Source organism: Somniosus microcephalus, chromosome 3 (genome assembly GCF_052327205.1).
Source record: "Somniosus microcephalus isolate GS21.2 chromosome 3, FLI_Smic_1.0, whole genome shotgun sequence".
NCBI lineage: Eukaryota > Metazoa > Chordata > Chondrichthyes > Squaliformes > Somniosidae > Somniosus > Somniosus microcephalus.
This window is the reverse complement of record NC_140989.1, coordinates 327,850,532-327,878,145: the sequence shown is the minus strand read 5'-3', so window position 1 is coordinate 327,878,145 and position 27,614 is coordinate 327,850,532. Positions and strand designations below refer to the sequence as shown.

Genomic DNA, 27,614 nt, shown 5'->3' with positions numbered 1-27,614 from the left:
GCATTTATATAGCACCTTTCACACCCACCGGACTTCCCAAAGCGCTTTACTGCCAATGAAGTAGTTTTTGAAGTGTAGTCACTGTTGTATGGCTCCAAAGGACTGCATTATAATGGAGGAGGGGGGAGGACTACAATCTTTGGCAAATTCAACGCCAGCTAGGCAAGGACAAGATATTTTCCTAATCGGATATGTTTTAAAAAAGCAGCTCACCAGGTTCTGAATAATATCCGTGCTTTTATCCACCAATTTAATTCTTGTCTAGCAATATGCGAGCCTCTGTTCCACTGATTAGCTCCTCAACTAAAACCAAACTGCGCATTTTTATTCCTGCATCTACTGTAGCACAATCTATTAGAATTTCTTCTCTTTTTTTTGTATTTTGAAACCTAGTATTTTGTGGAAATTGTGATTATATGTAATAAATTAGCAGTGTCATTTCACTCCCCCACCATACACATAAATGGTGAAATGTCTTGTAAGGTACTTTACCCTGGTGACACTACCCATTACAGATGGACTTCTTGCCACCCAGGCCCAAGCCATCGAGAGCTCTTGCTATCCATGCAAGTCTAAGATATTAACCTTCTCTTGTTTATCTGTAGGTATTTATTCTGGCTATGATGACAGTGGAGCTGTTTGGAATTATGGGACTGATAGGCATCAAACTGAGTGCAATCCCTGTAGTGATCCTGATTGCATCTGTTGGAATTGGAGTGGAATTCACTGTCCATGTAGCTCTGGTAAGTAGATCACCACAGTCTTGTATATGCCTACCAACAAGGACAACCGCAGCCCATCCCAGGGCTGTGACTTTTGCCCACAGTCAAGTCTTGGTGCTGAACCCATGTCTCACTCTAGTTTTTTCCTATCTCTGCATTCCTCCTACTCCACCCTCTTGTGCATCGCCCAATCTCTTCACCCCATCATTGGTGAGCATGCTTTCTGCTGTCAAGGCCCTAAACTCTCCCTAAATGTCTCAGCCTCTCCTCCTTAAGACCCTTCTTAACACCTATCTCATTGACCAACCTTTTAATCACCCCTCCTAATATATTCTTCTTTGGCTCAGTGTTGATTTTTGTCTGATTATACTTCTGTGAAGCACCTTGGGACAATTTCTACTTTTAAGGCACCAACTAAATGCAAGTTGGTGGTGGTAGTGTTGATAAATACGTAAATTTAGAGCAGAAGAATTTAGCAGCAGGATAGACTTAATATTGATGACCATTGTAGATACAACAATTTAAAGTAATTGGTAGAAGGATTGGAGGGGAGTTGAAGAAAAACTTTTTTCACCCAGAGGGTGGTGGGTGTCTGGAACTCACTGCCTGAAAGGGTGGTAGAGGCAGAAACCCTCATAGAATTATAGAATGGTTACAGCACGGAAGGCGGCCATTTGGCCCGTCAAGCCCGTGCTGACTCTCATTTAAAAAGTACTTGGATATGCACTTGGATTGCCGTAACCTACAAGGCTATGGACCAAGAGCTGGAAAGTGGGATGAGGCCGGTTAGCTCTTTCGGCCAGCACAGACAAAATGGGCCGAATGGCCTCCTTCTGTGCCGTAAACTTCTATGATGCTATGAATCTAAAAGAAAAGTGTTTTCCTTTTTGCAGCAATAGAGAAATAAACATCTGGGGTATTTAGCAGATTCAAACGAGCTAATGGTAAATCCTGTTAACTTAATTTTTAAACAAAATAGGCAGGATTTTCATTGGGCCGTGGAAGCGGGATTGAAGGCGTGTGGGGGGTTAAAATCCCGAAATCGGGTGCACAAACCCATCCCGCACCCAACCCGCCTCCATGCCAGTTTCAAAGGAGGCGGGTACCCGACCCGCACTGGGACCCGCCTCCCCGAGGCGGGAAGGGGATTAGTGCCAATTAATTGCCTGTTAACAGGCAGTTTTTAGCCTAATCCATATTTTTAATGTTGAAGTGTGGGATTCCCGACGGCTCCAAACCACGCCAAGTTAGAGGAGGCGAACCGTCGGGATGAAGGATTTGGAGGGGTCGAGATGTCTGGTGTTCAGGTGAGTGATGGGTGCATGAGTGCAAAGGTAAGTGTGTTTGGTGTGTGTAAAGTGTTTAAATAAGTTTTACATACCTTTACTTACCTTTACAGCCTTCCTTCCTTCAGGTCTCGGGAGTCCCTCATTTCACCGGCACAGAAAGCAGAATGGCTGCGAGCTGTCAAAAATTGCAGCATTCAGCTTTCTGTTCCGGGGAGATCTCTAAATCAGCCTGAGAGGAAGGAATTAACCTGGAGTACAGATTGTCAGTGTTCGACAGCTTCAAAAGGTCTTGACAGATGAAATATCAATCTGTGACGTCACCTGTTGCCGGGTGGCCCCTAATTGGCCTGCTGAGCCCGCTGGGCGGGCTCAACAAGGTCAATCAAGTCAATATCGCGTGGGTTGGCTAGAACTCAATGGAGGCGGGACTACAACCCCAAAAGTTGTAGTCCCGCCTCCTACCCGACTCCTCAATGAAAATCCAGCCCAATGTGTTTAAGTGCATTTCTTCCTGTTTGTACAATCTGGCTATTAATATAAATATGTAATATTTATTACACTATAGGGTTTCCTGACTGCCATTGGAAATAGGAATCTGCGTTCCGCTGTGGCACTGGAACACATGTTTGCACCAGTAATAGACGGGGCAATCTCCACACTACTCGGGGTCCTGATGTTGGCTGGTTCTGAGTTTGACTTCATCATTAGGTAGGTTTTGAAAGGAGACCCTGTCGGGACAACATTTTCAGTGAGATTCCTCTTTTCCATTATCCACCACAAATAAGCCAGAATGGATGAACTTTTTTTTTAAACTATTTTTGTCAATTTCATTTTTTTAAAGTTATGTTTCCCCCTGCTCCTTATGTTGTGAAATACCATTCCCCAACCGAGAGGATGAGCAAATGGAGGTAATTTTAGCCTGACTCACCTGATGGGAAGCCAGCAGGATTGGGTGGAATGCTTGGCTCTACACCCAGCCCCATTGACTTTAATGGAGATTAAAATCAGACGGGGTGTAAAACCAGCATTGCACCCGATCCCCGACAGTTTCCTGACTGGCGAGTTAGGTCAAAATAGCCCATAATGACTTTTATCAGGGGTCTGTCAATGCGGCTGTTCAACCAACCACTGGCTATGTCCATTTTCTCTCAGCGGTTCAGCTTCATTGTGTCTATGTGGCAAAGTACATGGACTCCATTCAGTCCCTCACTCTTCCTGATCCATTTCAGTACGGGTACTGACCATGTTGGAACTTGGGGGTAAATCTTTCACTTGCTTACCAGTGTAGTAGGGTGATGAGAAATCTCACTCTTTGGCCATTCACAGGCACAATTCCTTTCACATGCAGATTGACTGGCTCAGCGGGACAGCGGTAGCATGTTCAAACTTCAATGAAAATCATGTTGACTCTGGGTGCTGTTAATGGTGCAGCGTTCCTGTAACACTTGGAGAATGTTAGAAGTGTTGTACTCCTGTCATTCTGGGGGAATGTTAGCAGTGTCCTGCCCCAGCAATTCTTATACATCAGAAGGTGGGAATATAATCCAATCTAATGACTGCGGGAGCCAAATACAGAATTGTTGGACACCTGCCACCCTGGGCTCAGTACAGCTCCTTTCTGCACAAGGGACCCAGCCTCTTATACTGTTACAGCTTGTGTGCGTCAAGATTGGCTTGTGTTTTCACTGAATGCAATAATGTCTCCAGAGTGGGGACTGATCGAAAGGTTGGATAATTACACCGTGCTTGTGATGTAAGAACAAGGAATCTTCTGGGGGGGAAAGGAAAACGTCTTGCATGTGTTAACTTCCTCCCCCTCATCTGAAAAAAATTGCTGTTTGCTCTCCACCCTTCCCCTGTCAGAAAGTGCCGAGCCTTCATCTGGCACTTCCTCCTGCCCAGTCGGTGCCCCTCCTCCCCCAACCTGATGGTATACCTGAAAATGGAAACTCACCACTTGGGTGATTAGTCAGTGAGATTTACAGTTGACTTTAAAAGAACTAGATACGCCTGCAGAGTTGAAAACATAATGTTATAAATCAGCAATTTTTTTCTCCCTTTCCCCACTCCACCCCCAACCCAAAAGGGAGATATTGAGAGGATGAGGGTGAGGCAAGTCTTTCCCTACAGTGAAGGAGAGTGACCAACCCTGGAATGGGGGGGAAGGAGCCCTTGGCCCTGCATTGCTGATAATGGAGAAATACAGAGTGATATTTACACAGGCTTGGGAGTAGGCCAGCTACAGGCACTCTCATTTGGGGACTGGTTTGTGGTATTGGGGGCTGCAGCTAAACAAGGGAGGGTGAGACAGTAGTTTTTTTTAAAAAGAGGACATGTTTTAAAGGAATGAAGTGATCACTGAAACATTCTTTATTCTCAGTGATACAGCACCTCAAACTATTTCAGCTCCTCGAACTAATGCAGCACCTCAAATTAATGCAGCACCGCAAACTAATACAGCACCGCAAACTAATACAGCACCGCAAACTAATACAGCACCGCAAACTAATACAGCACCTCAAACTAATACAGCACCGCAAACTAACACAGCACCTCAAACTAATACAGCACCTCAAACTAACACAGCACCTCAAACTAATACAGCACCTCAAACTAATACAGCACCTCAAACTAATACAGCACCGCAAACTAATACAGCACCGCAAACTAATACAGCACCGCAAACTAATACAGCACCGCAAACTAATACAGCACCGCAAACTAATACAGCACCGCAAACTAATACAGCACCGCAAACTAATACAGCACCGCAAACTAATACAGCACCGCAAACTAATACAGCCCCTCAAACTAATACAGCACCGCAAACTAATACAGCACCGCAAACTAATACAGCACCGCAAACTAATACAGCACCTCAAACTAATACAGCACCTCAAACTAATGTAGCACCGCAAACTAATACAGCCCCTCAAACTAATACAGCACCTCAAACTAATACAGCACCTCAAACTAACACAGCACCTCAAACTAATACAGCACCTCAAACTAACGTAGCACCGCAAATTAACACAGCACCGCAAACTAATACAGCACCTCAAACTAATACAGCACCGCAAACTAATACAGCACCTCAAACTAATGTAGCACCGCAAACTAACACAGCACCGCAAACTAACACAGCACCGCAAACTAACACAGCACCGCAAACTAACACAACACCGCAAACTAATACAGCACCTCAAACTAATATAGCACCTCAAACTAATACAGCACTGCAATCTAACACAGCACCTCAAACTAACACAGCACCTCAAACTAATACAGCACCTCAAACTAATACAGCACCTCAAACTAACACAGCACTGCAAACTAATACAGCACCTCAAACTAATACAGCACCTCAAACTAATACAGCATCTCAAACTAACGCAGCACCTCAAACTAACACAGCACTGCAAACTAATACAGCACCTCAAACTAATACAGCACCTCAAACTAATACAGCACCTCAAACTAGTGCAGCACCTCAAACTAATACAGCACTGCAATCTAACACAGCACCTCAAACTAGTGCAGCACCTCAAACTAATACAGCACTGCAATCTAACACAGCACCTCAAACTAGTGCAGCACCTCAAACTAATACAGCACTGCAATCTAATACAGCACCTCAAACTAATACAGCACCTCAAACTAACACAGCACTGCAAACTAATACAGCACCTCAAACTAATACAACACCTCAAACTAATACAGCACCTCAAACTAATACAGCACCTCAAACTAATACAGCACCTCAAACTAACACAGCACTGCAAACTAATACAGCACCTCAAACTAATACAACACCTCAAACTAATACAACACCTCAAACTAATACAACACCTCAAACTAATACAGCACCTCAAACTAACACAGCACTGCAAACTAATACAGCACCTCAAACTAATACTGCACCTCAAACTAATACAGCACCTCAAACTAACACAGCACCGCAATCTAATACAGCACTTTAAACTAATGCAGCACCTCAAACTATTACAGCACCTCAAACTAATACAGTACTTCAAACTAATACAGCACCTCAATTATTATTATTGCAGGGTTAAATAATCTTTGAATTAAACTTTAATAAACTGTATTAAAACCTCCCTCTTTAATCAAGCTTTTGGTCATCTGTCTTGATATCTCCTTTTGTGGCTCGGTGTCAAAAATGTTTTTATTGATATCGCTCTTGTTAAGTGCCTTGGGACATTTTACTACGTTAAATGCGCTATATAAATGTAAGCTGTTGTTGTATTATTTTAATCATGCAAATGATAGAACAGAGTGTCTGCAATAGAGGTGCTGAAGTAGCGTCCAGTGCCTATAGGGAATTTGATGTCCATATGTGATAGTGATTTAAGTCTTTTTCATCGCTCCCTGTAAGGGTGATACGCAGCTGTCATTCCTGCTCATTTGATTGATGTAACCTATGACACTGAGTAGATATCCAGTCCATAAGTGTTCCCAGAGCAGAAGTTAGACTGGAACACACTGCCTTCCGGGGGGGGGGGGAGCTGGGCTAGGCTAATGTTCTGAATCCCAAATCCATTGCTTTGAGTAAGATGGAACTGGTGAGATTTTAAATGTTCTATAAAATTAAACACCTAATTATGAAGTGAATTGTAAGCAAATTTTTGTTTTCTCCCTGTCCTATATGTGCTTCCTTTCTTCCATGAGCCATACACCCAGCCAAAAAGGGGAGGCAGGCAGGCAGCCTGGCAATGCTACTTTGCAGCCATTTGCCTAAAGGTTTGCCAGATCAGCCTCGGTGGGTACGTAACTCAGAGGGACCAAAATTCCTTGGGGCACTGACATAACTCTGGCAGAACCCACTGGAAAATGACGGACACTCAGAGTTTTTGTCTTGTGTTGTATGGAGCAGAACTTCTACCGTCCCCTACAGGGCAGATGTTATCTAGGGCCAGAAACGGGGCAGGAACTCCTTATACCGGGAGTTCCTGCTCCACTGGCTCAGATGGGACCCAGCATATCTCTGGAGGCCAGTACACAGGGAAGGGAGAGGTTTGAATCCAGATGAAATTTGTCACTCTTGAAATCCAGTCGCTGTAAACGCCATCCGGCTGTCACTGATATCTACTTCAGAAGTTGAAACTATTCCAGATGCCTTGCCAAAGAGAAATGTCAATTAAGATTTTAGGATATAAAGCAATAGCAAAAATAAAATAAAAGATAATTTGATTGTCATTTCCTCCTGCATCCATTTTTTACAATGCGTTTTCAATCAGTTTGGTGAAAGAAAGAATTTTCATTTATATCACACCTTTCACAACCTCAGGAAGTCCCAAAGTCTTCACAGCCAATGAAGTACTTTTGAAGTGTAGTCACTGTTGTAATGTAGGAAATGCAGCAGCCAATTTGCACGCAGCAAGCTCCCACAAACAGCAATGAAATAATTTGGTTTTGGTGTTGCTTTGAGGGGTAAATATTGGCCAGGACACCGGGGAGAATGCCCCTGCTCTTCTTTGAAGTAATGCCGTAGGATCTTTTACGTCCACCTGAGAGGGCAGATGGAGCCTCGGTTCAGCATCTCATCCAAAGGACAGCACTTCCAACAGCGCAGCACTCCCTCAGTACTGCACTGAAGTGCCAGCCTGGGCTATGCACTCGAGTCTCTGGAGTGGGGCTTGTGCCCACAACCTTCTGACTTATAAGCAAGAGTGCTACTACTGAGCCATGGCTGACACTATATGAATCCATACATCACAACCCAAATAAAACACTAAAACAGCAGTCATCATATTGCTGCAGGTCCTGCAGTGTAATGAAGTCTGTTAGTTCAGTAAAAACACATTTTATTCATGACCGGACAAGTAAATCAGTTGGCCAGTCACAAAATAAATGTTAAAAACCAAGGGAAATCCTCTGCCTGTGTTGGCTATTTTGCAGAGGGGTAGAAGGAGGTTGAAATTCCTGATGTTCAAATGTGTTATTCCCCCACAAGGTGACGCTTATACTCTCATATATTAGCATCATAGTGAGAGAAGGTGGACAATGACAGAATGAAAGCCAGAATGTGAGTCAACCCACAGAGTGGCATTGGCCGAGGATTGGCACTAGGTTGCCTGGCTATCCAGTTGATCAGAGAGAACCCTTGCATAGGTGGCGGAGGGGGAAAGGATCTTAAAAAAAAAAGGGAAAAGTTAATAGAAAAACAGAAAAAATATATATTTTCCACTCCGCGTCATTTAGAAACGATGAGAAACAGAGATACTATTTTGAAAGCCCAAACTGTCATTTTTCTTTTAAACATTGAACTAAATGAACCACAAGGTAGACTTTCAGTCAGGGAGGTCTTGTTTAGAGAGCCAGTCAGATAGCGTGGGTTAGTGTAAAGAAGTTGTTGTAAATATTTCTTCTATGGTGCATGCACCATAAACAGCTGAACAAACTCTGCATTTTTCAGCCAGCCTTCCTCAGAATGGAAAAGATTACAGAAAGCATAAACAACGGGATTCTGACATGCTGCCTACATGGAGGTCCTGTACAACAGGCCAACCGATTGATTCTCAGACTGTTGGCTTAAGTAAAATAAATAGAAGATGGTTACTTGTCTGATTGCAGTAACAGGAGGGCCCCTCTTGTTATAAAGGGCAAAGGAGGGTGGCAGTCAAGGCCTCTCTTTTTTCTTGGTGTGGTGGTGGTGGTGGTGGGGGTGATCAGCCAACATGTTCATTTGCCACTGTTGCACACCAAAGTCAAATTTTGTTAACCCCACAGCCACCTGGAAGGGGCAGCTCACTGGATGGTATATTGTAGCAATGACCACTCTTGGTCTTGTGGCTAGTTAAACTGACTGAGCCTCAGAGTCCGAGGGAGAGACTTTGCATCTCGTGATTCTCCACACAGTGATCTGATCTCAATCACGGGGGAGCACAGAGGGTAGGAGAACAGGCTGGGGCAAAGCATTTTCTTCCCTCTGTTCGGTAGAAGACAAACACTGAAGCGGCATCATAATGAAACAAATAGCAATGCGGAAAATTCAGTCTAGTGAATTTTCTGGCACTAAGTGAGGGAGGCAGTAAAATGAGACGGAGTTGTGTTTGGATCAAAAAAAAGAGTGGCTGAAGTTTGGCTTTTCAGCAATATCACTGCAAGAATCTTTTACTAAATGATTCATCAGCAGTTTTAGAAGCCAGGACCACAACTATTTTTTACAGGGCGAGAAGGAGATTGGCACGAAGAAGGGACATGTGGATTGGGTTCATTCTGCTGTGACCAATGCTGTTCCTGAAATTAATTTTAGAAATTTGTCAACCCCTGTTAGCAAGATTATAGGTGATGTACAAATGGTTTCAAAGGGGTATTGGCTGCTGTCACCACTGACTCCTCACGAGGTGCCAAGGCCCCTTTAACAAATGGTAATACAAGAGGTTGTATCACCAACCCCCTCCCCCAAACATATGTAGACATAACCAAGCCACAATGGAAACTCATAAGCCAAAAAAAATTGTTTTCAGTGAGGCGGGGAGACAGATCCTGAGGCTCCATTGGAGTTGCGTGCCATTCCTGTGAATTCCAAGCAATGCATATTGTTGCTTATCTTACTGTGCTGTTAAATAAACACTTGGCCTTCCTCCGCACACATGGGGCTCAAAGGCTTTAAAGCAGAAAAGGCAGAAAGGACTAGTAGAAAGGTTACTGCTGTTCTGCAGCTGTGCCTGAGTTCCCAGTTTGCAACCATTCCTGTGTTTTAAAAATAAGTTAGGCCACTGCACATTTTAAATGATCATCAAACGTTTAAAAGAAGGTATATTGAGGACGGATCAATATTAAACCCAACAACAAAAAAGGAAGGATATAAAATCCACCAAAGGTATTCCATTGGCCTCATCTGTCTTTCAGATGAGATATTGAATCAAGGGGCCTGGCTGGCCTCACAGGTGGATGTAAAAGATCCCATGGCACGTTTCAAAGAAAAGCAGGGAAGTTTTCCTGGCCAATATTTATTCCTCAACCAGCGTCATTAAAAATAGATTATCTGATCATTAACTCATTGCTGTTTGTGGGACCTTACTGAGCGCAAATTAGATGCTGTGTTTCTCTACATTACAACAGTGCTTTGGGACGTCGTGAGGTTTTGAAAGGCACTATATAAATACAAGTTCATCCTGGTTTTTTTTTAAACAGGCAACCTTGGCCTTGATAAGTTCAAAGTTCACTGCATATTTTCTTTTTAAGTGTGGGTTCTGAATGCATAATCTGTGGCAATATATTTGCACACTGAACAGTTTTCCACTGCAATTCAAAAGGATTTATCTAAACTTCCAAGGTAACGTTCCAGCTCCTTTCTGCATCATTTAAGAGGGTTTTGGAATGAGGATCCCTCTAAAGGAGTAGTAGTGAATACTGGATTCCATGTATGAGGGGAGGGATATTATGAAAAGGAGGAGACTGGATTTTTTTGAGCGTAGAACTGAGTCTCTCTCGCTCTCACACACGCATATACTCACACAGTGCAGGAAGTACCAAGACTGTAATGATAGATGAGCCTGCCACTGGGAATAGGGCTAAGCCTTCTGCTGAGGAATTTCACTTGAAATCGAGCCAAATGTCTTAATCCTTCTAAGTACAGTGAGGACTTTCTGTGGAGGCCCTTTGCTCTGTAATTAATGCCTCCAGACCAGCAGGCCTGAAACGGGAAATTGGCCATAATTATTCACAACCTTTCCCAATTTACTTACACAGCAAGAGATGTAGCTCACGGCTGACCATGGAATATGCCACCTAGTTTCACAATGCATTGACAAAAGATGTGGGATTGCAGCATATTCAAAGGGAGGAGGGTGAATGTCTGTGGGTGGGTGGGTGGGGGCTGGTAACTGCCTCATGTAGCTACATTCATATTTTCACATCCCATGGAGTTTGTCTTCAATTTGGTCAGGATGGACAGAGTTGAGCAGCTTCTTTCCTCTCCCCACATTCCCATGACCCATTTAACACAGGGTGGCTGCTTAGTTTTCTGTTCAGCCACCAAGCGGATTCACCCCAGCGGTTTAGCTGCCTCTGCTGTTTCCCCCGTTCTCCTTGCCCACTAAGGCAGACATACCCACTCTTGTCTTGAACGCCATCTCTTTAGTTTTCCCTTCTTTGATCCCATGCCCACTAAAGTCCTCATCACCCAACTTCCCTTACTGTCTCTCATTGTAGCCGATATGATAAATAGTTTGCTGTCCTTAGGCACTGATCCCTTCCCTTTCAAAACTGCCACGGTCAACGGCCCTCTAAAAACCCACCCTCGACCTCACTGTTCAATATTTTTGCCATTATGGATGCCAGACTAGCTGGCTTGGAATTACCAGGTTTGTACCTGACCTTGATGAGCATAAAATATAATTAAAGTAATAACATTAAAGCAAAATGAAAGTGTTCTAATAATATGAATTACTGTTCTCCATTTGCAGGTATTTCTTTGCTGTTTTGACCATATTAACAGTTTTGGGTATCCTTAATGGTCTGGTCCTACTTCCTGTTTTGCTGTCAGTCATTGGACCCCCAGCCGAGGTAAGCACGGCAAAGTCTTGATCTTTTGAACCTGCTTAGGTCTACTGCCAGAACGAGCCACCCTGGAAACAAGTGCATGAACGTAATTCTGTGTATCATTAATTGGGCAAGTGATTTGTTGTGGCAAGTGCTATCTTGGGGTAGATTTTAACCCTAGCAGTTAAAATCCACTGAGCGGATCCCACCATTTCTGATTTTTGCCAGCGTTCCTGGACAGGCGGCTGAGCTACCCGCCTAACGTCGGTGGGGTCCTTCTTTAAATATGCAGATCCAGGTCCGATGATGTCATCGGGCCTGACTGCAATTTTAACTTCAGCCTGAGCAGAGAGGTTGCTACAGCTTTCCTGCGAGGTGAAGGCCTGTCAGAATAGGATTGGAAGTAGAAGCGGCCCTTCAAGGTAAGTTTTATACTTTCCTTTGAGGAGCCAAGGAGAGGCAGGAATGCTCCTCCTGGGCTCCAAAAGGAAAGTTTAGACCTCCCCTACCTCGGACGCTCGGACGTCCTCCCTCCACCCTCCCCCCCCCCCCCCCCCCGTGGGATGCACCCGGAACCCATGTCTCCACAGTTACCCGAGTGCTAGCGAGCAGTACTTGGCTGCCTGATTTTTCCGCAGTGACATACGTTGGCAAGTTTTGGTGTCAGTATTTGTCTTTCTCTGTCTTGCCCCACCCTCCACTTAGGTTGTTCCTGCAGCTTTCAGCACCGTACCACAGCCCACTTTGCTTTTCTAAATAGCAGTGGATGGAGAGAGGAGCAATATTACAAATGTAGAAGATCTGTGGTTGGATCTGACTAGTGCTCCAAACTAAACATGCAAGGCTCATTTTCCTCAGGGGCTTGGATGTTTCCATCTGCTCTGCATCGGCTCCAGCCTTATCCTAATCAGTAATAGCAGGTTTCATTTGGCTGGGTGCATGGAGAGTTAAATGCAGGAAGCTCGTTTTCCTAATGAGTGAGGCACACACTCCCTGGATTAGTATGTGCCTGAAAAGCTATCTCTCAATTAGGGATTGCCTGAAACCGCTCTTTGACAATATATCGTCCACTCACAATAACACTACCTGATATAACACACACTTTGATGTAACACATAGCTCTCCCAAAATACTGTCTGATAGACACCAGCCCCTGTCTTGATATACATTCTTTATGGCTCCTTCTCTAATAGAGAAACCATGTTCAATATGACATGCTCTGATGCCCCCTCACATCTAAAATATCCCATGCCCCTAACTGGAGCAGTCACTAAGAATGCACAACTCCTGATATAGCATGGATGGTTTATTATTGGTTTATTATTGCTTCATTAACATCCACAGAATACTCTCCCTATATAATACACCCAGTATAACATTGTGGCATACCACAGCCTCTGATATAAGACACAACTCTCCATATAACACTGTTAGACATAGCTCACAGCGCTCACCATAATATTTTAAAATACTCTGATGTGTACAAGACTGTGATATAGCAGGCATATCTTGGTACTTCACTAATCAAGAAACCATACAAAATGTTTTGCTTCTTCATTCACTATAACACTCTCAGATATACCTCATATCCCTCACTACAACACTCTGAGATATACCTCACATCCCTCACTATAACACTCTCAGATATACCTCACTATAACACTCTCAGATATACCTACATCCCTCACTACAACACTCTCAGATATACCTCACATCCCTCACTACAACACTCTCAGATATACCTCACATCCCTCACTATAACACTCTCAGATATACCTCACTATAACACTCTCAGATATACCTACATCCCTCACTATAACACTCTCAGATATACCTCACTATAACACTCTCAGATATACCTACATCCCTCACTACAACACTCTCAGATATACCTCACATCCCTCACTATAACACTCTCAGATATACCTACATCCCTCACTATAACACTCTCAGATATACCTACATTTAAGGTGATTGGCAAAAGAACCAGAGGCGACATGTGTATAAAAAAAAAAATTTACGTAGCAAATTGTTATCATCTGGAATGCACTGCCTGAAAGGGTGGTGGAAGCTGATTCAATAGTAACTTTCAAAAGAGAATTGGAAAAATACTTGAAAAGGAAAATAATTGCTGGGCTATGGGGAAAGAGCAAGGGAGTGGGACTAATTGGATAGCTCTTGCAAAGAGCTGACACAGACATGATGGGCCAAATGGCCTCCTCCTGTGCTGTATCATTCTATGAATCTCTATCTCTACTCAGATATATCTCGCATCCCTCGCTATAACACTCCGATATACCTACATCCCTCACTATTACACTTTCTGAAATAGCACATACCCTCAATATAGCACCTTGCACAGTTTGATATACTTTAACCAACCTATCAACGGTCCATTGTAACAACAAACCCAGATAAAACACACTTTAGAAAAGGTACAAATTGTGTGTTTTAGAATGTTCTAGATTGGCTCCTCTGTGTCACCTTTAACTCCCAGTACCTTATCCCAGAATGTTATGCTGTTAACTCTCCAAGGTTTGTCTGAGTATTTCTCAAACAGCAAATGCAAATTGTTTTTAGGAGCATGTTTGTGTTTGATTAACAAGATTTAGGTTCTTTTGCATTGAAAACGGAATTTAGTGTAACAAGAGCTTCACCCAGTAATGGTAATTAATATAATTGGAAGCAGGCCCTTTTTATACATGAGTTACAAATTCATGTTTGTTGTGAATCTGCATCATAAGCACAGCAGCTGAGTAACTCTAGACTGAAATCTTAGACTTGGGGTTCAGCAGTCTCTCCCAGTTTGTGACCTTATCTGAACCCCATGATTAGATTAAAGTTTTGTAACTCATTCCCAGGTATCCATTATTTTGTATACAAACCATGTGAAATCTTTTGAAATTACTATTCTGTAATCATTTCAGTGTACCTATTATTCTGCATAGAACATAATGCCACAGAGATTATTTTGAATGTGCTATGTCTGTTTGACTTTGTCACTGGGCAGTGGGCTGCCCTGCCTTGAGTATAGTGTGATCAGGGCTGCTACGATCTTACCAGCACTACAACTGGATGAAGACGAGAGACAGAATGCTCGAGTTCTGATGCAGAGAATCACAGCACTGGTGGAATGTAGGTGTAATCCCCAATACTGCTTATTTCTCAATCTCAGACTGGTCACTGCGGAGTCTTGTGCCCAGAGCACACTCACACGTCCATAGTAGGAGCCTGGGAGCAAGCTGCCTGCTCATTCTTTTGGCTGCAGTTGGTTTGTGGTCTTGGGGCTGAACTTCCTCGGGAGTTCGGCCAAAACTCCATTTGCGTGCGTAAATGGAGGTTTCCGCCAAAGAAGCCTGAAGTACCTCACTGCCCCCCCCCACCCCCTGCCCTCAGGAGTCTGAGAGAAAAATATCAGAAGTGTATTTGAAAAAAATTATTGAGAGATCAGACATGGGGTGTAATCAGGGCTCCAGAGATGTCTGTACCACTAATCCCTCGCCAAGAATGCCTAACCTATGAGCCTAACATTATTTTTCTTCATCAATCTTTTTTGACTTTTTGTCTCCAGGTCACTCCAGCAGATAGAGGCAGTAGATTGCCAACCCCTTCACCCGAGCCCATTCCTCCACCCATGAACCATCATGGCTTCTATGTCCGTTCATTTCCACGTCAGCAGAGTACGTTTTCTGAGTCCTCCGATTCGGAATATTACTCAGAGACCACAGTGTCTGGGATCAGCGAGGAGGACCTGCCGCACTTTGACCAAAGTGCATACATCATCCCCCCAGCTCACTCACAGATACTGGTGGAGTCGGGAAACGACCCTAACTTCCCACGAGTCACGGTAAGTGCCTTTGTCATTCAAAACATTTTCAGTTTCCTATTGGCATTTTGATAGAGGAGTCAGAAAATGGTAGGCTATGGAAATGGGCTGCACTGCTGAATGTTACGACCAACCCATATAATGAGCTAATCATATTGACCACAGCTTTAGGTAAGAGGCCACAAATAGAATTTAGGTCCTTTTCCACAGGGAAAGAAGGAAACTAAAAGGTTGCTAGGCCTAGAAATTCAGTCGCGTTTGCGCCCACTTATTGGCTAAAGAGTGGTTTGCGCCGGAAGTTTTTTAGTGCCCGAAATTCAGTTGGTCCCTAAAATCGGCGTTAGCCGGTAGCGCTGCGCCGGCACCGATGACGTCATCGGTGTGCGCAGCGCCCCGGTTCCAACGCGATTCCGTGCCGACGGCCAAATTCAGTTGCGGCCGCCTCGCCCGTAGCGGCCGCAAACAGCGTTTGAAAAACGGGGCCTTGCAGCTCCGAGAGGCCGGCGCATAAAGGTGGAGGGGCGGCCGGCCGCTTTCCCGGCGGCCGCCTGGCCGCACCTCCCTCCCCGGACTCCTGCACCACCCCCCCGCGGCATTGGTGTCTGACTCCCGCGAGCCCGGCACTTCTCCGTGGTGCCGGGCTCATTTGCCGGGGGAATCCAGCGGCGATCTCACGGCTGCAGGCAGCTCCTCCTTAAGAGAAGGAGGAGGCCTGCAGTACCCCAGCCTGCCGCACCGCATCGGGTGCCGCAGCGGCAGCTGGACGCCTGAAATTGACTTTCATCGCCCCAAGCGAGGCGGCCAAACCCTGCAATAGCGCCCGCCTCCGTCTTGGGGCGCCGCAACTGAATTTCAGGCGGGCGCTACGGGAATCCGGGCGAGCGCTAAATTTCGGGCGCTAAAGACCTGGCGCGGCGATAGCGAATTTCTAGGCCCTAGTCTCTAGGTTATACACCAAAGGCAACATAAGGACATATTTATTAATCGATATATGCTGTCAGTAAATGTGCAAGTCGTGGATTCAATAATACCATATTTCCACTCAAGTTGCTCGTTGAGTGAAAGATCCACTAATCTCATTTTTAGGAGGGAAGGAAAAGTGGCTGGGGTATTTCTACACCCACCCCCACCACCTCCTGCTGTGTCACTCGTGGTGCCTTCTGGAGCAACAACCAAAGCGAGCATTGCTGGTATCCAAAGATATCCACATGCTTGGCTACCGTACCCTCCTGCCCTAAAAAGGGAGAATAGCGAGTTCCATTTCAAGTATGTTCTTGTAAATCATGTGTGTATGTAAAGGTATCTGTGATTAAGATTAAGAGACTGTGGCTAGAATTTCCCCATTGATAGCTAGTGGAGGAAAATTCCACTGAAGATATCTAATCGTGCACTTTACTTTGATCTTTATATTATTAGGAAATAATAATTCAGTCTGCAAGTTCTGCGTTTATAAGGCTACTTTGGAAAGAGGCTCAAAGAGTACCACCTTTCCTCAGTGGGACTGGTTCCTACTCCAGAGCCAATGCAGGCCTCAGTAATGCTAATGACTGATAAGGTCTCAGTTTCAGAGGCCTGCATAAGCTTTTAGACAACTGCATGCAGTGCTAGACTGATGCAGTCAGTTTTTAAATATTAAAACTTTGTTGGAAAAATATATATGTTCCCCAACAGATTGTGAAGCCATACAAAGAGCTTAAGGATTCCTCATACAGGAAGAATCGCATAAATTCAAAAGGACAACCTCGGCCTACTGTGGATTCTGTTAGTTCTCAACTAGCCTGGCAAGAACCTAAAGACTTACATCAGGTGGCAGGAGAAGGGAGGCAACAGGTCTCTCACAATGAACTGCACAACAGGGGTGTTTCTCAACCCATCCAGCCTGTCAATTCCTCCAGGAGTCAACACAGGTCTCGGAACAACAGGACTCACCATCCTAGGACTACACTGCCAGCATACTCTACCAGTGTGCCTGGACCAAGTAACCCTTTCACTACGGTGACCGCCACAGCATCAGTGACACTAGCTGTGCACCCGAGTGTATCACAGACATTTAGAGGGTACACGCATGAAGGGTTCGAGGACAGTGAGTCAGACTGCTTCGAGGAACCGCACATACCCTCCTCGTATGTGATTCATGAAAAAAAGACAGACTCCAAAGTGGAGGTTTTTGAACTTCAGGATGTTGAATGTGAAGTAAGGAGCAGGGAAGCCCCAAGAAGGCATTAGGTGAGTTTTTCTACTTTTCATGGAAATCTCCAGGAAAACAATCCAAAAAAGAATATTGAGGGGCGGACTCAAAATTTCTCATTTTGACCTAAATTACAGTGCTGAATATAGGTCCTGACTATCCCCTTTTTCTCCCCTAAAAAAAAATTGTGAATTTTGGAGAATCAAGTACAAAGCCACAATGGCAAACTATTTTTATTATGTCCCCATTTCGCATTGACTTTCCAGGCATTCACTCCATTAATCTATTTTCTCCCACCTTCATTTGCTCACCCACTTTGCTTTTCCACATGCTTCAACGAGAGGGGCTAGAGTCATATTATGGGAGGCAAGATACACCCGTGTTCCTTAGTACTGGTGATGCTGATGTCCTTGCAGGATCTGCTTCTGGTGACATCCAATGCCTACTGGGCCCAGGCCACAAGCTCCCTCCTGTGCTGGCATTGGAGGAGGGTTTGATTAATGCAGCCGTTGTCACTATCGTGAGAAACAATGACATTTATGACCATTCCTTTCAAGCCACTAGTACTGGGCTCGGGGCTCAATTAGTCTAATAGTCACCATGCGAGCAGGTCCTAATTAAGTTTCAGAAATCCCAAGTTAGGGTGCTCTTCAGAGCATCTATCGAAACAGTCTTTACTGTTACCTGTACTTAGAAGCAGCGATTGTCCTCAAACGTCCTCCTGATGTGAAATCTCCTGGTCGACAACACACCACAATGTTCTTCATGCCATGCCGTACCTCCTTCGTGGTGTTGCAGATGTGTTTGGACACCTCAAACCTATCCACTATCTGAATCACATGAGAAGAGATTGCCTCCACCGCCTGTACATGAGATAAATGCTCCCAAATCATAGATTGGAGAACCTGGCCCATACATATACACTTCCAGCAGGGGTGGCTGCGTCGCAATCAGGAGTAGGGACTCTAGCTGATTCACTTCTCTCCAACCTAGTGGGACTGAGGTCTATTGTAATGCCCCTACTGCTGAGATCAGCTAGCTCAGCACCGACCTAGCATCAAATCAGACACCTTCCTGCCTGGTCTATATGGCTCAATAACTCACTGGATAAATTTGCTGAGTCATCGAGGCAGCTTAAGAAAAAAAGAATGAGAAAGCATTTCTTGATATGTGTCCTTAATAATTTTATATACTGATTCCGATATTACGTGTGGGAGTTTTATTCTGTTTTTGGTCTGTGTTTATTCGCTGATGGCAGCTGCCAATGTGGCTGTGTGCTGTCAGTGCACAGTGTTAAAGGCACTGTGCGGCATAATCATAATCTAACAAAAGACTTCTTCACTGAGGGGTGGGGGAATCACAGGAAAGCTTACCTGTAGTAATTTTCAGTAAGAGAACAGAATTTTTCAACAATTTTAAAAACAAAGCTTTTAAAAACAATTAGAAGTACATCTTAATGGTTATGGAATGACCGGGCTGTTGAATCCTGATTCCAAAATGGAGATTCTGTCAAAATTCAAGAGAAACGAGAACAATGATATTAATTTTTTGTTTTTATAGGCCTACTGTTACATGTAACTTGTTTGGACATCTTAGATTTCGTGATTTTTAAGTATGGTGAAGCTCCGTTTAATATTGTAGGAGCAGAGATAGTACCAAGAGTAGCATCAGTTATAACGTGCGTACTTGGCTTTATGTTACTGATATTCGTATCATTCACCTTATGCTCTGCAGGTCGCCTCAAATGAATGTGGCAGCCAAAGAATGCTTACATTCCCCCCACATCCCGATGTCCTCCGGCTCAAGAAATGTGTAAAACTGCCTATGTACATAAACCTCAAGACGGAGACAGGAAAATTTATATTAAAATATTAAGTTGGTGTTTAAATATATTTTAATACTAAAAAAAACAAAACAAAACAAACCTATTTAATGATGTACTGTATACTTCTGTATTTTATATACTGTGTAAAGCACCAGAAAATTCAGAGTCAAGAGTTCTAATGAATGGTAAGATGTGTAGTCTGTGTACAATGAAGAGAATTTTTGTAACTTTGGGTTCAGATAAATGATAATTGCTTGATTTATTTTGCTGCTACTCTTTTAAAATGTATAAGTTTATATAGGTTAGATTTCCCCCACTGCCCCGCCCCACCCCCTGTCAGGATTTTCTTTCTATGCAAGTGCCTAGTCACCATGAAAGAGGTTTTTCCAGTTCAGACAAATTACCATGGTTACAGAAGCAACTTGCCTTTCTCACAGGCCTGTGTATGGGAATGCTTAGATTGTACTATCATTTCATTAAAAATTAATTTAATGGTCTAAAATAAATCTGTGATTTAACAATAGATTTTTTAAAAATTCTGACCATTTTTTCAAATACAAGATCAAGATCTTGTAATGAAAGCTTATCTGCCATATTATAAAATGATTTTCCACCCTTTCAAATAAACTGCTCCACTGGATGATGTCACGAGCGATAGAGCCGAGTGTGGCCGTAATTGAACTGTGACTTAATCTGTGGACCAGACTAATAAGAGCACGGGGAGCAATGCAAAATTAAAGTCAGCCATTACATCTAGCCTTCTGAAAGTTGAGTGCTGAGTTCCCTTGATGGCTCAGTGAGTAGCTGAGCCATACAGACGAGAAAGGCCCCAGCTTCAACCCTGGTCTGTGCTGAGTTAGTTGATCCCAGCCAGGGCCATGGTGGGAGTGGTAGAATTAGTCTCAGCACTCCTGGATTATGGAGGGGACAATTACTCGGTATTCTTGGCATTGATTTCTATCTGGGGATCCTGACAGAAGTGTGCGCGCGTGTGTGTGTGTGCGCGTGTGTGTGTGTGTGTGTGTGTGTGTGTCAGGGTGGGTGTGTATGTGTGTCAGTGTGGGTGTGTGGGTGTGTTGTCAGGTGAAGACAGGATTGGGCTCAGCTATGATGCCCCGTGGGGGAATGACCTGCCCATACTCATAATCAAAACTCATATATAAGTACGGTACTAGAAGATGGCTGGCAGCCCTGGACCCAGACCCCAGCAAGGAGTACTTCAGGAAGGGTGGGAAGAAAATTGGCAAAGAACAAGAACGTTGACTATTATTTAACTGTATATGAGAAGCATACCAGCTACTCCGAGAAAGTCCTGGTGAGCTGTTGCACCTAAAGTGCAGATCAATGTTTCAAGGCTGATCTTTCAATGAGAACAACGTACAAAATGAAAGATACAACATTTTGTAGCTGGCTGCAACCAGGAAAAAAAAGCATAAAGTGCACGTGTTCTGAAAATCTTTTTCAAAATATTTTAAGTATAATAAATTCAGTGTTAAATGCACTTAAGATCTTTTCTCTGCAAAAGCTTGCAGTTAGCAGTGATGGTTCCCATCTGTACCCATCATCCATTGGATGTTACTGTGGCCAAAGTTTCAAATGAAACGATCTTTTTTTTAAATTACCTTTAACCTCTATATACCATTAGATTTCTTTTTTAAATCACCGAAGATATTGGCCCAGATTTTGTGGTGGGTAATGATGGCGAACTGTTTGCCGTTATTACCCCTCTGAAACTGACTGTGGCTTCAGGATTTAGCGCATGCGCATCTAAACGCAGAAATCCTGAAGTTGCGGTCAGTCATTCACTGCTGTGGCGCTGTGGACCCTCCCCCGCCCCCCCCCCCCCGCCCCATAGCCAGCAATCAGTGAAACTGACAATCGCGAGATCTCTGTGGACAGTTTTCTCAGGGCCAGCGGCGAGCGTTTTTGCTTCTCCGCTGACCGCAAATTACCGGCCATTAAGTTTTATTTTTCTCCCTCCTTCTTAGGATGTTGACTCCTTGCTGGTTCTGTGGGTGCCCTTCAATACCTCATCCACATGGCCATTCTTTCATGTGTGAACATTGACAGTTGAATGTCAGCAAGCTATTAGACGTGGTGATCACAGTTAAGCTTGATGCTGTCCTCATCCAACAGTCAAGCATCCAGAGGTTGCTGCTGAAAAGCGATCCAAAGCAGAAACCCTTGAGGATTTTCTGACTGAACTGGCTTTTCCCTAGAAAAGAGAAGACTGAGCGATAACCTGATAGAGGTCTTTAAAATTATGAAGGGGGCTCGATAGGGTAGACGTAGCAAAGATGTTTCCACTTGTGAGGGAGTCCAAAACTAGGGTCCATAACTATAAGATAGTCACTAATAAATCCAGTAAGGAATTCAGGAGAAATTTCTTTACCCAGAGAGTGGTGAGAATGTGAAACCTGCTACCACATGGAGTAGTTGAGGTGAATAGCATAGATGCATTTAAAGGGAAGCTAGATTAGTACATGAGGGAGAAAGGAATAGCCGGATATGTTGATAGGATGAGATAAAGTAAGGTGGGAGGAGGCTCATGTGGAGCATAAACACTGGCACAGACCAGTTGGGCCAAATGGCCTGTTTCTGTGCTATAAATTCGATGTAATTCCCTCGCTAACCCAGAGGAGTTGGGATGAATTGTAACAGCCTCACTATGATCCTAGCTAATTTAACACAGACAGCGAATCCACTTTTGTGGTCCAAATAGCTCAGCAAATCAGTGCCTTAATCAGTTGAGCTGTCGGGGCAGCTTTAGCTTTTCTCCAGTTCTTTTAACTGCCACCCACCATCCCTTTCACACACCCACCGGGCCAAGAGTTTGGACAGGTGTGCTGTTCCAGGCATCTCTCCGTGCTAATCAGTAGGAGATGTATGATTTCAGCACTTCTAATGTGATTTTTCCCGTTGAGAGAGGGACTAGTATGCTTGTGGCCTTCTGTGACGGGTGGGCCCCGCACGACGGTAACTATTATTGATCACGACAATGAGATTGCAATTTTGTTTTATTTTGCACTTCTTTCAGTTTAATTGGACCATTTGTAAGAGTGTTTTATTAGCCCTCCTCAGATTCAAAGGACATGTGTGCTGATTTCTGTCCTGGTGACACTGGTTTGCCCAGTGCCAGCCTTTTTAGTCCAATTAGTCCCATTATGCCTATGAGAAACTGCAAACTTGCACCCATGACCCGTTATACCATACGAGTACTTATTTGAGGCTATTCGGCCCAAACAGCCTCTCCAGTTCTATTACATCAGTGTGAGATATACGCAATATAGCACTCTTAAAGGGGCCGCCTTTCTTCCAGTATTCTGCTTCCATTCAAAGTTGCTTTCTGCATTTGGTCTTCCATTTGCTTAAAGGGCTTGTCAGTCACAGTTTGATGCAAATAATGATTTGTCTAATTTGCAGCCCTGCTTCTAGGCTACTGCCGATGCTGCCCTGAAGCCTGTTGCTAGGATGCGCATAACAGTCTTCTCTCCAAGCAGATGACTTAACCTATTCTGAATTTTCCCTCCTGTATGTAAAGAACTAGAAAGACACTCCCCAAATGAAATAAGCAATGATTTGAAGCACAGGCATTTTGGAAATCAACTGCAATCTTCCAAACCATGACTGATTTGTTTTAAAAATAACAAAACTTGACATCTTAACAGTTTGAATGGTATTGGTCCCAACAATGGTGGTGATGTAAACAGATAATGCTATCTGTGGCCCACTGTTTGAATACACATTAAACCTAATTCAGAGGAAGCCCATCTTTAACACTTAACAGAGGGAGATACTAAAGTTTTGTTTGGAACATTGGGTTTGTTTTCCTGCTCAAATCATTCATATTGGACAAATGTGATTGAAATGTCCCTTGTATCATTTCCCTTGTGTGTATTCTTACAGAACATTCAGCCATTGTATTCTCACAGAACACGCATCCATTTTCAGCACCTAGTACTCTGTTTTCTAACCAGACTGAGGAGAATGGAGCCTCAAAGCCAGTAAAAATGAATGAATGAAAGTGTTTTAATAGTATTTTTTGTTGTTGCCAGTGGTGTTATTATATTTATATTTTTGTACAATATGGAAAAATAAACAGTGTTTGTCACAGAGGTATTTTACCCGTAATGCTCTGGATCGCATACTGAGTCACATGGTTTGAAATCTGTAGGATGTCACAATAAACTACATCAACAAACTTGATTTTGCAATTTGTACACTACCCCCATCCACCAATCACTTGAACTGACTGATCCCAACTCTGCTGAAATAATACATGGGGGTGGGGGGGAGGGTTCGTAGCTGTGTGTCTAATCACTGCCAGTTCAGCAAATGCAGGGAATTTTACTTTTGTTTTTTTTTCTAGACTTTTTATAAATATATTTGAAGCAAAGTGGGTGCTTTTTAAGTGGTAACATTTTTAAGTACCAAGTTCTCTAAATTGTTCTTTATTTTACATTCTTTTTCTCTCCTTCGAGGCCTATCAGGTGGTGTACTCTGGACCCTGGGTGACTGACCACAGACAGGTCAACAGCCCCTATCAGTTGAAGCACAACATGTACTAGAACCCTTTACAAACTTCACTTGATCCATCAGTTGGGCACCTTTCCTCCTGTTTGTTGTTTGAAGTTATTCATTAAAATAATATCTCCTGGTTTTCAATTTACAAAATAATTGAAGTTTAAAAAATAATGTTATCCTCTCCAATAAGGTCAAATAAGTGTTTTTTTGCTTTTAATATTTCCCTGTAATAGAACACCAATTATACCAAGTACAGAATATAACTCGGTATGATGATGCGGCCCAATTTATAGTCTTCATGATTTTAATTAATATTCTTATAAAGTCAGCACAGTGTACTCACTTAATTATTAATAAATGTATTGCCTGTGTTGTCCCTCGAGTCCAGTGGTTTTCAAACTTTTCTTAATGTAGGACCCCTGGAAATACAAACAAACTCTTGGGGACCACCTAACCTAACTTCTGAAAGACAGTCTCTGCTACCCAAAGATAAACAGCATTATAAGTGCTAAAAATGCTTTTAATACACAGCAACAGAAATGGCATACTAGTATGTCCATGAACACAGAAATCTGATGATCTCACAGTCCCATAGGATCCCCTCACGAATCCCCCAGGACCCCAGTTTGAAAGACCTATGTTCTAGGTTCTAGCCTTCTTGTACCATCTCTGCAGAGGGCTACCCAGGGCCCACTGGCTGCAGAGCCTGGAATACCAATCAATCACCATTCACAGAATCGCTGCAAGAGAACCTTCCACTCGAAGTCTCTACTCCCAAGAAGGCTTTTGAGCAACAATTTATGCAGCATTAATGTACAGGGAGTGAGGGAGCATTGACAACTTCTGTTAATTGTACATCCTTCACTCTACCATTTACCATAGAAGGTGCAGCACAGAAAGAGACCATTGCGTCTGCTGGTGCTAGCTCAAGATTTAGCATCATTCACCCAGTTGAGAGAGAGCACAGTTGGCGATCCAGAGTTTTAAGGGTTCATCGCTGTGATTTGTCTAATCACTGCCAGTTCAACAAATGCAGGGAATTTTACTTTTTTTTTCTAGACTTTTGATAAATGTATTTGAAGCAAAAAGGGGCTGCTTCAACTTTTAACTTTTAAAAACAATATTTCATAAGTGTACAAATGCTGTATCTGTCTAAAGTGTGAGGGGAAAAAAAGAAAAAAATGTTTTTTTTATTGTAGAATCCAGTAGGGAATATGTCTTGTTTCTTTCTGTGAAGTAAGCATCTTGTAAATTGTAGTTACTGTAGCAGGAAAGAAAATATACCCACCACATGAAAAAATCTAATCTGTTCATGCGGGCTTGTTTTGGTTGATGGGTATATGTAATCACAGTTAAAATATTGTATGCCATATAAGTTATTTATATAAATTTTTATTTTTGTAGTTGTACAGAAGTAGCCATCTGACTGAAGTATATTTTTAAAGAGTAAATATATATTATTATATTATATATTGTTAATTGGGTTCATTACTAAGGTCTGGTGGCACACCTTCTCTTATACACATCTGCAGAATGAAGGATGTGTACAGAACTGTCTGCGCTGTCATCTTGTTTTGTTACTGCTCCTCACATCCTTCCCATTCCTGTTAATTGAGGTGATTATTTGGACATCCAGACACTGTGACCAATAAGCCTGCTCCTTGTGACTGTTATACTGCCATGTTTAGTCTCCAGCACAATAGGAGATTAACTAACAAAATAAAAATAAACATGAACCATTTAATCTAATGGTTGTCCTGTGTACTTTATTGTTCATCAGCAAAATAACTATAACATTTTGAAGCATACTCAACCACGTTCATTGTTATTTTATTTATCGTCTGGCATTTTCTAGTTAATTTTCTCCACACCTCATTTTTCTCTCAATCTGTAAACCTCTGCTCAATCAAGAGAAGAGTTTGTCTGCTGGGACTACTCGCAGGACAGCCATTGAGTGAGGGGAAATGCATGTGGTTGATTGCTCTTTCATTTTATTCTCCTAACATTTGGGGAAGGCCCTCACATTTATCCAGCCGCTATAAACATGCAGAGGAATCGCACAAATTAAAAATTCAGATGATAGTTGTGACCTTGGGGGTCATAGATCATCAGCATTACTTCCAAGTTATAAAATATCTGTCTCTCAGACCACTAATGCAGTGCAATCATATAATCACCACGTGTATTTCACTCTAAATTGGTCCTAGCTGTGAACCAAATAAGTGGAACAGTGGATGATATGAGTTAGTTATGGGTCAAGCCAATGTGAAATTCAGGATCAGAATCGATCCAAAAGGGAAATATAATACTTGGGCTGCAAGCTCATTGCTCCTGCAAGGAAAATGTTGACATCCTTATTAGCATTAAATTGTCAGAGCCGATGATTTTTTTCAGACTCCATTTGTGAAGTTGGACCATGTCCACCATTTGGTTTTCAAATCCAGCCAGATGCTGAGCAGTCAGTGAGGTCTTGCACCAGGGATGCTCTCTTTGATGGATCTTTATAGAGAGCCTTGGGATAAGTAGCTTGATAGTTGTTGAGGTACCTGGCAACAGTGACATTATCTGTCCATGTGACAATGTACTTTGGAGGTAAGGATGGAACCGTTTACAGGGCCAAGTGCTTTGAAGTCATCTATTTGCCAAGTGCAATTCCTAACAATAAAAGAATAACAGAACTAGCATTTATATAGCACCTTTCACATCCTCAGGACACCCCAAAGCCCACAAAATACTTTTGAAGTTGTAATTTAGGGAAACACAGCAACCAATTTGCACACAGCATGATCCCACAAGAAACAATGAGATAAATGATTAGATAAACTGTTTTAGTGATGTTGGTTGAGGGATAAATGTTGCCCAGGATACCAAGCGAACACTCCTGCTCTCTTTAAATGGTATCATAGGATCCTTTATGTCCACCTGAGAGGGCAGATGGGGCCTCGGTTTAATGTCTCATCTGAAAGACGGCACTTCCGACAGTGCAGCACTCCCATCAGTTGCTACGTTCCCAGGTCCTCCTCCATTGGTCTTAGATGGATCCACTCATAGCTGCTGCCAAAACAAGCTGTGACATGGGCTGCCCATACATACATTCTGTTAAAGGACTCATCAAAATAAACCAATAGGATGTTAAATCATTCCCATGGAAAATCAAACATCATTGAAAATTGCTCATCTAGGTTCTGAGGTAGGCTCTTTCCTCTAGTGAACTCCTGCCATAAAATGGTTATCAAAAAGGTGTACAATAGGCCATATGTAATAATAATATGTAGGTAAGTTTAATGCAAGCTATTAAATCCTGCAGTTCTGCTGAAGTTCAGAACCTGCTTAAGCTTCAATATAGTGGTTTATAGCTTCATTGGAAATCATTGATTGGATTATTGGCTTGTAGCTCACTGCCAGGCATCTATTATCCTTTATAACAACAGAAGACGCTGGAAAAACTCAGCAGGCCAGGCAACATCCGTGGAGCGAGAAATAGAGTCAACGTTTCAGGTCGAAACCTGAAGGGTTTCGACCTGAAACGTTGACTCTATTTCTCTCTCCACGGATGTTGCCTGGTCTGCTGAGTTTTTTCAGCGTCTTCTGTTGTTATTTCGGATTTCCAGCATCCGCAGTATTTTGCTATCTATTATCCTTTGACCTTTTCACACGTACCCTTTACATACCATCCAATTGTCCAGAACTGCTCCACAGCTGCAGTGGGTAATTACTTGGAAGCATTCTATTA

The 27,614-nt window shown here is 43.1% G+C and overlaps 1 protein-coding gene across 1 annotated transcript in view; it reads left to right on the top strand.

Annotated features, from left to right (window-relative positions):
• The window catches only part of ptch2 (patched 2), a 127,008-nt gene extending 101,378 nt beyond the window's left edge, over nucleotides 1-25,630 (top strand). Inside the window, exons 19-24 of the mRNA XM_085983125.1 lie at nucleotides 606-743; nucleotides 2,577-2,719; nucleotides 11,443-11,542; nucleotides 15,090-15,365; nucleotides 17,016-17,570; nucleotides 19,267-25,630. Of these exons, the coding sequence (XP_085839251.1) occupies nucleotides 606-743; nucleotides 2,577-2,719; nucleotides 11,443-11,542; nucleotides 15,090-15,365; nucleotides 17,016-17,570 (1,212 nt within the window). The 3' untranslated portion in view covers nucleotides 19,267-25,630. The remainder of the gene's footprint in view (nucleotides 1-605; nucleotides 744-2,576; nucleotides 2,720-11,442; nucleotides 11,543-15,089; nucleotides 15,366-17,015; nucleotides 17,571-19,266) is intronic.
• Nucleotides 25,631-27,614: the final 1,984 nt, after the last annotated feature.